The 14,879-nt window shown below is 43.8% G+C and overlaps 2 protein-coding genes across 2 annotated transcripts in view; both read left to right on the top strand.

The window, feature by feature from the left end:
• Positions 1 to 5,263, top strand: part of LOC123752941 (involucrin-like) — a 49,516-nt gene extending 44,253 nt beyond the window's left edge. The window contains exon 2 of the mRNA XM_069306094.1: positions 4,811 to 5,263. Within this exon, the coding sequence (XP_069162195.1) occupies positions 4,811 to 5,263 (453 nt within the window). The remainder of the gene's footprint in view (positions 1 to 4,810) is intronic.
• The window catches only part of LOC123770736 (uncharacterized), a 758,174-nt gene that overhangs the window by 80,349 nt on the left and 662,946 nt on the right, over positions 1 to 14,879 (top strand). The window contains 1 exon segment of the mRNA XM_069305873.1: positions 7,912 to 7,960. The gene's annotated coding sequence lies outside the window, so the exon portion shown is untranslated.

The following is a 14,879-nucleotide window of genomic DNA, read 5'->3' as shown; positions in this document are numbered from 1 at the left end:
TTTGGCACTGCTTGTCGGCTACATAGCTAAATATTTTCAAAACTATTTTTTTCTATAATAATATGCAACATTTATCACTAATGTCGGGAAAATTAACATACATTTCATGTTATCAATAATTTGCCCGTACTTGCATAAATTAGACCACTCTTTCACAGCGTCAAAACGTTTTCAAGCCACTCATCTTTATCAGAAGAGAGAGTAACTATTCTTTGTTTTTTAGCATTTCACACCACTAAGCTCCTCTCTGTGGCAACCACATAAACATTAGACAATTATATTTTTTATATGAGAGATAGGCTGAGGCCGAGACTGAAACAGAGATAAACAGAGAGATACACACAGACACGGAGACAGACAGAGACAGAATAATACAGAGGCAGACAGTAGGTAGATGGATGGATAGATGGACAAATGAATCTAATCATATATAGATTTTTCATTTATAAACAGGGGGTTTGGTGGATACATGGAATGGATTTTGGCATTTGTTTATGAGGATGGGCTCGAGGCAGAAGTTGTATCCACCTATATATATATATATATATATATATATATATATATATATATATATATATATATATATATATATATATATATATATATATATATATATATATATATATATATATATATGTATATATATACATATATACATATATACATATATATATATATATATATATATATATATATATATATATATATATATATATATATATATATATATATATATATATAAAGTTAGTTGTGTCTAGTAGAGCACTATGGAAAAGTCTGGTGTCGTGCGTGTGTGTGTGGGCTACAAAGCCTCACTACCAGGAATTCCAGCTGTCGAATTTGTCACCATAATCCCGCTATTGGTGATGGAGCCACACGGGAAGGCAGAAAAAAGGATTTTCCGATAGATTTCCCGTGCGATCCCTCAATCGGTCAGCGCAGTGGGATTCCCGCAGTGACAAGGACTTCACTCCAATGCTCTCTCCCAATATCCAGTCTCCCCCTACGTCCCTTCTGCCTCCCCCTCCACCAAAAATTACTAAATGAACAGTCATTCATGTGCCTGCATAATATTTTAGTATTGACAAATATACTACAATAGGGTAAATTAGAGATTATATGTTGAATAGTGCATGAAGCGGTCATTATGTCATGCGATTGATGTCGGTTAATAGCTTGAAACTACCTAGAATGGGTCGAGATAGGTCATTTAAACGATGTTCGTAATGGGGTTTATTATACAACGAACACTGCGTTCTACCAAAGACTATAACAACTCATTGCGTTCACTTTTCTTGCCCTTTTATTTCGGGGTTAATGTACACCATTAAGTTAGTTTAGTACATAATTGGTTAAAGATAATTAGGCAGCTACTATTTTCAGTTGGAACCTGACGGCTGGCAGCGCTGCAAAGGACGGCACTAATATTGCACTATTTTCATCCCTTCTGTATTTATGCCATTTTCTGCCTGTATGCGCAGGTTACATAACGTTTTGTAACGTCACCTTATGTATCCAGACAACGTCACGTGCCGCTCTACCCGTATTCGGCGATTGCCTTATTTTTAAACCGTATCAATGGTTTGCTGTTGTCCGTTTGTTCAACTCTTACAACGCTTTTAAGGTGGAAAAGTGTTTTAATATATATGTATATATATATATATATATATATATATATATATATATATATATATATATATATATATATATATATATATATATATATATATATTAGTATATTTTGGTAGCAGTCTTTCCTGTAGACATATATTATTAAATATGACCGAAAAAGTAAGATTAATAATTCTAACACGAATTTTCTCTATCTTTCGTACATTTCTTTTCATTGTTGGTGGTAATTCAAAAATCAATTCTCCAAAATTCATTTTTATTTCTAGTCTGACGCGACACTTGACCGCGTTTCGTAAAACTTATTACATTTTCAAAGACTTTAGTTTACACATACACAACTGAATAGAACTTACACATCTCCGATTTGTTTATATCTACATTTGAGTGAGGTGGATGGGGTGAGGTGGCATTAATAGGGTATTAATTTCATCAACACAAGACAGAACACGAAACAATGGGTATTGAATGGAAGTGATTGTAGAAGGCCTATTGGTCCATATTTCTTGATGCTTCTATATTGGAGCGGAGTCTTGAGGTGGGTAGAATATAGTTGTGCATTAATTGGCTGTTGAATGCTGGTTTTGACTTTTTAATGTGTAGTGCCTCGCAAACGTCAAGCCGCCTGCTATCGCTGTCAGTTGCGTTAGTTGTATTCTCTGATTTTTGTCTGTAGGGATAACGTTTCTATTAACAAGATAGGTCCTGAAAGATATTGTTAATAGAAACGTTATCCCTACAGACAAAAATCAGAGAATACAACTGACGATTTACTATAAAACCAGAAAAACGGCCAGCCTACTCATGAGAAACTCTCCAGACACAAAGCAGAACGCTTTAAAAGAGACCAACGTCGTCTATGCCTTCAAATGCCCTCTTGGGGACTGTAAGCTCCAAAAAACCCAGTATATAGGCAAGACAACAACATCTCTTTCTAGGCGTTTAACGATGCATACGCAACAGGGCTCCATTAAGGAACATATAATCTCTTCCCACAACCAAACCATCGCCAGAGAAATCCTAGTAAACAACACAGAAATCATCGATAGATACAGCGATAGCAGGCGGCTTGACGTTTGCGAGGCACTACACATCAAGAAGTCAACACCAGCAATCAACAGCCAATTAAAGCACAACTATATTCTACCCACCTCAAGTCTCCGCTCCAATATAGAAGCATCAAGAAATATGGACCAATAGGCCTTCTACAATCACTTCCATTCAATACCCATTGTTTCGTGTTCTGTCTTGTGTTGATGAAATTAATACCCTATTAATGCCACCTCACCCCATCCACCTCACTCAAATGTAGATATAAACAAATCGGAGATGTGTAAGTTCTATTCAGTTGTGTATGTGTAAACTAAAGTCTTTGAAAATGTAATAAGTTTTACGAAACGCGCTCAAGTGTCGCGTCAGACTAGAAATAAAAATGAATTTTGGAGAATTGATTTTTGAATTACCACCAGCAGTGAAAAGAAATGTACGAAAGATAGAGAAAATTCGTGTTAGAATTATTAATCTTACTTTTTCGGTCATATTTAATAATATATATATTTATATATATTTATATATATATTTAAAATTTGTTAATAAGAATCTTGTTATGAATTACATATTTATTTGAAAGTTTGAACACTTTGGATATATTTTGATTCTCTTCCTCTGTATACCTTCCCTCTCTGTATACCTCTGTATACCTATACCGTATACCTCTGTTATACCTTCCTCGGTCGAGGCTTCGTCTCAAATGAATATAACTCCCGTGTTCTTAATCTTCGTGTTATACGTTCTTAAAGCTGGAGATTAAATAGATTGCTCTGTGTTGAATAGTTTGATGAACATTTTTGTCCATTCCGTAGTACGAGAACCAGAGCTCCATAGCACAGTGTCAAGTGGGCTCTCAAGGCAGGAGACCTCAGATAACTAGAGAAGTCACACTAACATCATATACATCAATGAGAAAATCAACTGGAGCTCTGAGATGACTCGAACCCGCAACTGAGAGACCTTCAGCAGACCGAGAGACGCTGGGGAACAGTACAGCCGCCTTTAGCACACATTTATTGGATACAAAGTATTCTAACACGTTATAACCAATCAATTATGCTATCAGATATATTCAAACAGATTTTAATCCACTAATTTGGCGCTAGGAAACATTCTGATAGACTTTAACCTAAGGTTTAAGCGCTAGGAAACATTCTGATAGACTTTAACCTAAGGTTTAAGCGCTAGGAAACATTCTGATAGACTTTAACCTAAGGTTTAAGCGCTAGGAAACATTCTGATAGACTTTAACCTAAGGTTTAAGCGCTAGGAAACATTCTGATAGACTTTAACCTAAGGTTTAAGCGCTAGGAAACATTCTGATAGACTTTAACCTAAGGTTTAAGCGCTAGGAAACGTTTTTCTAACCACACACCCGCCCGTCCTCCCGTGATTAGCGACAATGAATTGTAATGTGGTCTTGATAGATAACTTTACTCAACCCACCAAAGGGTTAGGAAGGCTTCCTAACAAAGCAGCCTGCCAGTGAGTATGGCTACCGGCCAGCAAGGACACCACTCTGCGCCATGGGGCATAAATTGCACATGAGCGGGACGAGTTCCAGCCCCCGACACTCAGTGACAAGGCAGGAGTCACTCTGCGACACCTCATTTAAACAATGACTGATCTGGTACGTCCTCTCCTCATTATCAAACCAGAGAGAGAGAGAGAGAGAGAGAGAGAGAGAGAGAGAGAGAGAGAGCAAAGGTCCAAGCAACCATTGAGAATCAAGAGGCATCCACACCACGAATCAGAGGCCAGAAATCTCCAAACTTTTAATGGGAATCAACTGAAATATAAACCTCCAGTGGAAGAAAGATGGATTGTAAACTACGATCAGGGAGCTATTGGCTACCAATAGAAGACCAGGAAGCTCTGAACCACTAACGGGATACCAGAATACTACGGGATACCAACAGGTAACATGGCAGTTCCAAACTATCAACAGGACCGGAGGAATCATCTAATGGAATTGTACAGTGGAATTATCCGGAGGAATCATGCCGAGGAATCAGGATTCTCACGGAGAAATGATGAGAAGGAATCAAGCTGAGAAATAATCCAGTATTGGAGCGTCACTTTCGTTATTTCCCATTTGTGTCGTGACCTTTCTGGAATGTGACTCTATTAGACCATCAGAGCTCGGGAATCTAGTGCGCCAACAGTATCAAATATCAACAGCAGCAACAGTTATCAACAGGGCCAACATCATGGAGCAACAGGAGGAGTGCCAACATCATGGAGCAACAGGAGGAGTGCCAACATCATGGAGCAACAGGAGGAGTGCCAACATCATGGAGCAACAGGAGGAGTGCCAACATCATGGAGCAACAGGAGGAGTGCCAACATCATGGAGCAACAGGAGGAGTGCCAACATCATGGAGCAACAGAAGGAGTGCCAACATCATGGAGCAACAGGAGGAGTGCCAACATCATGGAGCAACAGGAGGAGTGCCAACATCATGGAGCAACAGGAGGAGTGCCAACATCATGGAGCAACAGGAGGAGTGCCAACATCAGGGAGCAACAGGAGGAGGAGTGCCAACAGCAGCAACAGGCAAGACAACGCCTCCGGAAGCCATGAGGAAGAGCACCTCACAGCGTGTATAGAGTCGGCCAGATGCACCCGTTTTGTGGCTCGCCAACGGCGTAACTCTGAGGGCCACAGAGCTAAATGGTTGTTAGGGTTAATTTGAGGGTGCATATATTATTTATGTTGCTCTTGAAATAATCTCTTTTGCATATTTTGACTATGGAATGAATTTTTTTGTTACCGTGCAAATTATATAAGGTATAAATATTTACACGTGAACAGGGATTATTGAGATACTACTGCTAACAGAAATAATAATAATAATTGCTACTGACAGCCAGTCTGAGCAGAATAATATTTGGAAAATGGGTCAAGTGAAGCTGTTATGTGACTCAGCTTAAGGACTCTCCGTGGCTGGAATATTGAAGTCTGGGCCTTCTGTGTGTAGTTAGAATTCCAAAATCATACAGAGTAACTTATATTTTAAAGGTTTCTAAAATCAATGCCTTGCTTGACGGAGCCCAAACTAAAAATCTAATGAGGTATGCATATAAATTTTAAATAGAAAAATATATTCACACTAAATTTAGTCGGTTACATATATTTAACTTTGGCTTCTTAATACTCTAACGCATAATCCATTATCATATTATGCTCTTCAAAGGATGAATGCCTTGGCAGATCAGGCCAATTAACATACCGTAATTCCTTAATGACAGATGTTATCAAAGTTTTAGGGGAACCATCATTAGCTTTTCTACTTTTGTAATCGTTGACTTAAGTGGACACGTTATCTAATATTAGAGTTAGCCGGAAGTAATATTTGATAAGCATCTTATGAATGGAAACACTCAACATGCCATGAGTGAAAGATCTCAGCCCGTCTGAGTTCCCCGAACTATCTACGCCTCGGTATTGAAGACGAAAACAGTAGTTGGAAGGTGATGAGAATTATGAGTAATGATCCCATGGCCACGTGAGAGTGAGTTCTCCTGGACACAGTAATGAAGGATGGGTCAGTGTTTGGGTAGTGTAGGTCAGTGTCTGGGTAGTGTAGGTCAGTGTCTGGGTAGTGTAGGTCAGTGTCTGGGTGGTGTAGGTCAGTGTCTGGGTAGTGTAGGTCAGTGTCTGGGTAGTGTAGGTCAGTGGCTGGGTAGTGTAGGTCAGTGTCTGGGTAGTGTAGGTCAGTGTCTGGGTGGTGTAGGCCAGTGTCTGTGTAGTGTAGGTCAGTGTCTGTGTAGTGTAGGTCAGTGTCTGTGTAGTGTAGGTCAGTGTCTGTGTACTATAAGTCAGTGTCTCGATTCACATGAACTGGAATGTATACCAATGAACATTTGTAACAATAATAATACTAATAATAGTATTTATTCAGGTCAAAGTACACACACATACAAAATGAATTACAAATGTTGGGTTTCTAATGGACTTGATGATATCTTATATTACTTTGAAATCGAAACTGACCAATTAGAGAGCATTTGAGTTTAGCGCACCAGAATGCTCTAGATTTTAGCACAGCCAATTAGAGCTGGGAAAGATTTAATGGTTATTTCAGTGGATGAAATAGCCAGGTCTGGTGAAACATAAACATCTATGGTAAAAAACATTTTCGTTGGCGATTTGGAGATTTTTGCCAAATTTATTGCATATTCCGTGAGCGGTCAAATGCTTGGCAAGTAGTGCGGAGTATTGTTACTTGAAATTCAACCTTTTCAAAGAGGCTGAAAGGAATGTGGCCATTAGATGTCCACAGTTTGAGATGCAAGAAAGTGAGAAAGTGGTGCAGGATTTGCTGTTATTACAGTGAAGAATTCCCAGGAGTCTGCATCATGCAAGAGATGGAGTCGTCTGACAGATGCCAAGGGTGCAACCCAGGAGGACAGCAACCCTGTCATCAAGTCCCTCAGTGCTTAGGTGTGAAGGTCAGTGCTGGCATGGCTACGTCACAGTGAAGGAAAGCTGACAGTGAAGTACCACATATCTGAACAAATCTACAAGTTCGAACCTGCGTCCGGGAGCATCCCAGGCACTGCCTTAATCGACTGAGCTACGACAGGGTAGTAGATGCATCACGTTAGTGTGATCTCTGTGTGTACCACATATCTGGTTAAGTCGTTAGTGGAACACAATGTCATCATCATAACGTGATATACCTATAAGAAACAAATCCACAAGGACCGTGACGAGGATTCGAACCTACGTCCGAGAGCAGCATCCCAGACGCTGCCTTAATCGACTGAGCTACGACATGGTTATCCAAATCCACAATTCCCTTGTGCATTTGTTCATATGATACATTACGCTATTGTGATTTCTGTGTGTAACCTATCAGAAAATCTTCGGAGGTTCGATCCCGGCATCCTGCCCCGAAGATTTTCCTCGTTACTGGTATTTAAATGATCACTTGCGATAATTACTCCAACTTGTTCTCTGGTTAATTGGCTGCAGTTGCAGATTTTTTCTCTGTTAATGACATACATATATGTGGCAAGGAGCCAGTTCATTATTTATTTTATATTGAGTAATGAAGGATGTTAATAAACATATATAGTATATTTTCATCGTTATACACTCGGGTGAACTAGAGTTTGAAGGCATTTGTTTACATGGGATCAGAGTTCCAGAGTGACGTAAATGAATGTTAGGGTCAGCCTAGAATGTTGATGTTGATGTTGATGTTGATGTCCTTGACGTTGCAGAGCATCGAGTGGACGGGCTCCGGAGAGACGGGTTATCAGGAGACAGAAGGTAAGGGATGAATAATTTATTTTAAAGTTACTGTATATATCTTTGTGTATAGAGCCCGGGAGGTGATGAGTAAGCTCCCCGATAGTTGTGAGTCGTCGCCCTGGTGAGTGTGGGTCGTCGCCCTGGTGAATGGGTCAGCGCCCTGGTGAATGTGGGTCAGCGCCCTGGTGAATGTGGGTCAGCGCCCTGGTGAGTGTGGGTCGTCGCCCTGGTGAGTGTGGGTCGTCGCCCTGGTGAATGTGGGTCAGCGCCCTGGTGAATGTGAGTCGTCGCCCTGGTGAATGTGGGTCGTCGTCCTGGTGAGTGTGGGTCGTCGCCCTGGTGAGTGTGGGTCGTCGCCCTGGTGAATGTGGGTCGTCACCCTGGTGAATGTGGGTCAGCGCCCTGGTGAATGTGGGTCAGCGCCCTGGTGAGTGTGGGTCGTCGCCCTGGTGAATGTGGGTCGTCGCCCTGGTGAGTGTGGGTCAGCGCCCTGGTGAATGTGGGTCAGCGCCCTGATGAGTGTGGGTCGTCGCCCTGGTGAGTGTGGGTCAGCGTCCTGGTGAGTGTGGGTCGTCGCCCTGGTGAGTGTGGGTCGTCGCCCTGGTGAGTGTGGGTCGTCGCCCTGGTGAATGTGGGTCGTCGCCCTGGTGAATGTGGGTCAGCGCCCTGGTGAATGTGGGTCAGCGCCCTGGTGAGTGTGGGTCGTCGCCCTGGTGAATGTGGGTCGTCGCCCTGGTGAGTGTGGGTCAGCGCCCTGGTGAATGTGGGTCAGCGCCCTGGTGAATGTGGGTCAGCGCCCTGGTGAATGTGGGTCAGCGCCCTGGTGAGTGTGAGTCGTCGCCCTGGTGAGTGTGGGTCAGCGCCCTGGTGAGTGTGGGTCAGCGCCCTGGTGAATGTGGGTCAGCGCCCTGGTGAATGTGGGTCGTCGCCCTGGTGAGTGTGGGTCGTCGCCCTGGTGAATGTGGGTCAGCGCCCTGGTGAATGTGGGTCGTCGCCCTGGTGAATGTGGGTCGTCGCCCTGGTGAATGTGGGTCAGCGCCCTGGTGAGTGTGGGTCGTCGCCCTGGTGAATGTGGGTCAGCGCCCTGGTGAATGTGGGTCGTCGCCCTGGTGAATGTGGGTCGTCGCCCTGGTGAATGTGGGTCAGCGCCCTGGTGAGTGTGGGTCAGCGCCCTGGTGAATGTGGGTCGTCGCCCTGGTGAATGTGGGTCGTCGCCCTGGTGAGTGTGGGTCGTCGCCCTGGTGAATGTGGGTCGTCGCCCTGGTGAGTGTGGGTATTCGCCCTGGTGAATGTGGGTCAGCGCCCTGGTGAGTGTGGGTCAGCGCCCTGGTGAGTGTGGGTCGTCGCCCTGGTGAATGTGGGTCGTCGCCCTGGTGAGTGTGGGTCGTCGCCCTGGTGAGTGTGGGTCGTCGCCCTGGTGAGTGTGGGTCGTCGCCCTGGTGAATGTGGGTCGTCGCCCTGGTGAGTGTGGGTCGTCGCCCTGGTGAATGTGGGTCGTCGCCCTGGTGAATGTGGGTCGTCGCCCTGGTGAATGTGGGTCAGCGCCCTGGTGAGTGTGGGTCGTCGCCCTGGTGTGTGGGTCGTCGCCCTGGTGAATGTGGGTCGTCGCCCTGGTGAGTGTGGGTCGTCGCCCTGGTGAATGTGGGTCAGCGCCCTGGTGAGTGTGGGTCGTCGCCCTGGTGAGTGTGGGTCAGCGCCCTGGTGAGTGTGGGTCGTCGCCCTGGTGAGTGTGGGTCGTCGCCCTGGTGAATGTGGGTCGTCGTCCTGGTGAATGTGGATCAGCGCCCTGGTGAATGTGGGTCAGCGCCCTGGTGAATGTGGGTCAGCGCCCTGGTGAATGTGGGTCAGCGCCCTGGTGAATGTGGGTCGTCGACCTGGTGAATGTGGGTCGTCGCCCTGGTGAATGTGGGTCAGCGCCCTGGTGAATGTGGGTCAGCGCCCTGGTGAATGTGGGTCAGCGCCCTGGTGAGTGTGGGTCAGCGCCCTGGTGAATGTGGGTCAGCGCCCTGGTGAATGTGGGTCAGCGCCCTGGTGAATGTGGGTCGTCGCCCTGGTGAATGTGGGTCGTCGCCCTGGTGAATGTGGGTCAGCGCCCTGGTGAATGTGGGTCAGCGCCCTGGTGAATGTGGGTCAGCGCCCTGGTGAGTGTGGGTCGTCGCCCTGGTGAATGTGGGTCGTCGCCCTGGTGAATGTGGGTCAGCGCCCTGGTGAGTGTGGGTCAGCGCCCAGAGCCGTCTGTGTACCGTTAATGGTATAATTTCCTGGGGTCCGTAATGTAGCGAGGTTCACCCCAGCTGTCATAAGGACGTGTAAGTGGGATACCCATAACAGGTGGGTCCCTTTACTGCTGCAACAGGGTGACTTGTTGTCCAACACACAGATATACACCTGGTGTGTTGGTGGTTATTACTCGTAGACATACACCTGGCGTGACGCTAATACACACATATTTACACCTTTCGTGACGTTGTCTAATACACACATATTACACACACATACTAATACACACACATACCTGGCGGGACGCTAATACACACATATTTACACCTGGCGTGACGCTAATACACACATATATACACCTGGCATGACGTCTAATACACACATATATACACCTGGCGTGACGCTAATACACACATATATACACCTGGCATGACGTCTAATACACACATATATACACCTGGCGTGATATTGTCTAATACACACATATATACACCTGGCGTGACGTCTAATACACACATATATACACCTGGCGTGATATTGTCTAATTCACACATATATACACCTGGCGTGACGTCTAATACACACATATATACACCTGGCGTGATATTGTCTAATACACACATATATACACCTGGCGTGACGCTAATACACACATATATACACCTGGCGTGATATTGTCTAATACACACATATATACATCTGGCGTGACGTTGTCTAATACACAGACATACACCTGGCGTGATGCTAATACACACAGACATACACCTGGCGTGATGCTAATACACACAGACATACACCTGGCATGACGTTGTCTATTACACACATATATACACCTGGCGTGATATTGTTTAATACACACATATATACACCTGCCATGATATTGTCTAATACACACATATATATACCTGGCGTGACGTTGCTAATACACACATATATACACCTGGCGTGACGTTGTCTATTACACACATATATACACCTGGCGTGACGTTGGCTAATACACACATATATACATCTGGCGTGATATTGTCTAATACACACATATATACACCTGGCATGACGTCTAATACACACATATATACACCTGGCATGACGTCTAATACACACATATATACACCTGGCGTGACGTTGTCTAATACACACATATATACACCTGGCATGACGTCTAATACACACATATATACACCTGGCGTGATATTGTCTAATACACACATATATACATCTGGCGTGACGTTGTCTAATACACAGACATACACCTGGCGTGATGCTAATACACACAGACATACACCTGGCGTGATGCTAATACACACAGACATACACCTGGCATGACGTTGTCTATTACACACATATATACACCTGGCGTGATATTGTTTAATACACACATATATACACCTGCCATGATATTGTCTAATACACACATATATATACCTGGCGTGACGTTGCTAATACACACATATATACACCTGGCGTGACGTTGTCTATTACACACATATATACACCTGGCGTGACGTTGGCTAATACACACATATATACATCTGGCGTGATATTGTCTAATACACACATATATACACCTGGCGTGACGTTGTCTAATACACACATATATACACCTGGCATGACGTCTAATACACACATATATACACCTGGCGTGACGTTGTCTAATACACACATATATACACCTGGCATGACGTCTAATACACACATATATACACCTGGCGTGACGTTGTTTAATACACACATATATACACCTGGCGTGACGTTGTTTAATACACACATATATACACCTGGCGTGACGTTGTCTAATACACACATATATACATCACTTATAACATACACGCTGCGAATTTCAAGGTTTTGCTGGGGATAATTAACGACTATTTACATTTTTTTAAAGAGAAGATAAATTATATTTTCTAAGTTTTAAAGAGAGGGTCCAACCTTTATATTTTACAGAGATAATTAATAACAAACTTTAAATTAATGACGCTCGTAAGGTGAACAAAGTTAATTATTGGTTTTTCTTATATTTGACGGATATTAGCTGCTGAAATATTAAATACCTTTTTTCAAGAACTGTTAAGCGATGCATATAACTGGTTTAAAACGCAAAATAAAAATTGCCTAAGACGTTTGACAGAAATAATTGGTAATATCTTCTTCTTCAAATTCAGGCAATATAAATGTCTTACTATAATTTGTGAACGTACAGTTAGTAAACATACAATCAGTTAACGTTCAGTCAGTGTATTTGTAGACAGTAGACATACAGCTAGCCATTGAACATAAAGCCAGTCAATGGGCATAGAGTCAGTCAATGGACAAATAGCTAGTCAGTGGACATAATTGCAGACTAAACAAACATACAGGCAGATAAACATACAGACTCAGACGTTATATTATACGTAACGTCGTTAAAATGTGCGCGGCTGTGGCAGGTAAAAAACCGAGAGCGAACATCAGTCAGCATAGTGGCGTGTGCAGTGGTGGGCGAGGCTGCGTGTGTTTCCGGCGCGCTCATCTGAGCAATAACAATTATGCTGAAATATTCAGTTGCCCGTGGAACAAATGCCCTATAAATTGAATTTCCAAAAGGTAAATTATCAGAAATGGTTGTTTGTTGTGAAAGGCTACATTACTGCAGGACATGCTTTGATTATTGTGTTTGTTTGAGGAGAGAGAGAGAGAGAGAGAGAGAGAGAGAGAGAGAGAGAGAGAGAGAGAGAGAGAGAGAGAGAGAGAGAGAGAGAGAGAGAGAGAGAGAGAGCGACAGAGAGAGAAAGAGAGAGAGAGCGAGAGCGAGAGAGAGAGAGAGAGAGAGAGAGAGAGAGAGAGAGAGAGAGAGAGAGAGAGAGAGAGAGAGAGAGAGAGCGAGAGAGAGAGAGAGAGAGAGAGAGAGAGAGAGAGAGAGAGAGAGAGAGAGAGAGAGAGCGAGAGAGAGAGCGAGAGAGAGAGAGAGAGAGAGAGAGAGAGAGAGAGAGAGAGAGAGAGAGAGAGAGAGAGCGAGAGAGAGAGCGAGAGAGAGCGAGAGAGAGAGAGAGAGAGAGAGAGAGAGAGAGAGAGAGAGAGAGAGAGAGAGAGAGAGAGAGAGAGAGAGCGAGAGAGAGAGAGAGAGAGAGAGAGAGAGAGAGCGAGAGAGAGAGCGAGAGAGAGAGAGAGAGAGAGAGAGAGAGAGAGAGAGAGAGAGAGAGAGAGAGAGAGAGAGAGAGAGAGAGAGAGAGAGAGAGAGAGAGAGCGAGAGAGAGAGAGAGAGAGCGAGAGAGAGAGAGAGAGAGAGAGAGAGAGAGAGAGAGAGAGAGAGAGAGAGAGAGAGAGAGAGAGAGAGACACACACACACACACATACAGACACATATATTTGTTCTGACTGCGTGGAATTTTCGGAAAAAATAAAGCTGGCGAATACAAATAAGAACAAGCTGAAAATTTATATGATAAACTGGTCAAGGAAATGACAATAGAGTTATGTGTATGGATCAGTGAGGAGGGTGGGGAGAATAGGTCAAGTTACTCCCCGCCGCTTAAAGGAGCACCAAGCCTTGCTTTATCTGTATCTTGATACGCAAATTTATGCGTATGTGCATGTGTGTGTTCTGTGCGTATATGTGTGTGTGTGTGTGTCTGGGTAGTTTTCGTGTGCGTACATGTACACATGTATGTAATCAATTCTGCACGAATAGGCGTCAATCAGAGCACAAAGTCACTTTGTCAGACTACTCCGTGAAATGCATGTCTCTTGTAATAGATTTTTCGCTGACGATATTGTACATGCTTTATATAATAGGTTATTTCTTCGATGTATCTAGAAACATGAGTTAAGTAAGATGATGATAGAGGTGTTTCAAGGTGAACCCGCCACGGTGTTAATCAGAGTTCGACGGACGATGACAAGGCAGATGAGCGAGGGTCCGGAAGCCAGCTGGGGATGAGTGCTGTTATGGGGGGATGAATGTCCAAAGCACCGACTGGGAAATTGTCTGGTCGTAGACGTGTATGTGGGAGAGAGAGAGAGAGAGAGAGAGAGACAGACAGACAGAGACAGACAGAGACAGACAGAGACAGAGAGATGCGATAATTGTAAGAGAGGAAGGATGCAGTAATAACAAGGGCTGGAAAACGTATGTTATGCTTTGCTTAAAATCTACATGATTGTATTTTTTTCCTGAAATGAACCATCATCAGTGAGCGAGGGGGAGCTGGAAATTCGACTAAATTTCACTTCGTGAAGAGGAAGGAATTATGAAGGGGGCTGAAAAGTCATTCCGAGAGAAGATAAAAAAATATCTGGTTGGCGCCATTTTGCTGATATCAGCGGTGTCGGTCAAAAACTTTCCCTGTGGGTTATCTGGGGACACTCGGGGGTGGGGGTGAGGGACGATGGATGAATTGGTCTCCCCTTCTTTGCAGTAGCTCTTAAGGCATGTTGCTTATTAACTAATGAGCATATAAACTAATAATAATAACTAATGTTGCCTTATTACTAACACGGTTCGATACCCAGCGTTACTGAATGCCAGAACGACCATAAAACACGTTGTCTACAGTGTTTTGTGTGAACCACTCACTGTCAGACAGGCAGTACTTTTGTTGTTTTTAAGATTCGCTACCTGGAACAAAAAGTTCCAAGTAGCACGGGCTATGGTGAGCCCGTCGGCAGTACTTCTCGCGTAGTTCAGCACACCTTCCACCACCTCTCAAGTCTTGCATCAAAATCGTTTTATCGTCAA

The sequence above is a fragment of the Procambarus clarkii genome, chromosome 56 (genome assembly GCF_040958095.1).
Source record: "Procambarus clarkii isolate CNS0578487 chromosome 56, FALCON_Pclarkii_2.0, whole genome shotgun sequence".
Classification (NCBI taxonomy): domain Eukaryota; kingdom Metazoa; phylum Arthropoda; class Malacostraca; order Decapoda; family Cambaridae; genus Procambarus; species Procambarus clarkii.
The sequence above is the reverse complement of the archived record's forward strand: the minus strand, read 5'-3'. Positions and strand labels throughout refer to the sequence as shown.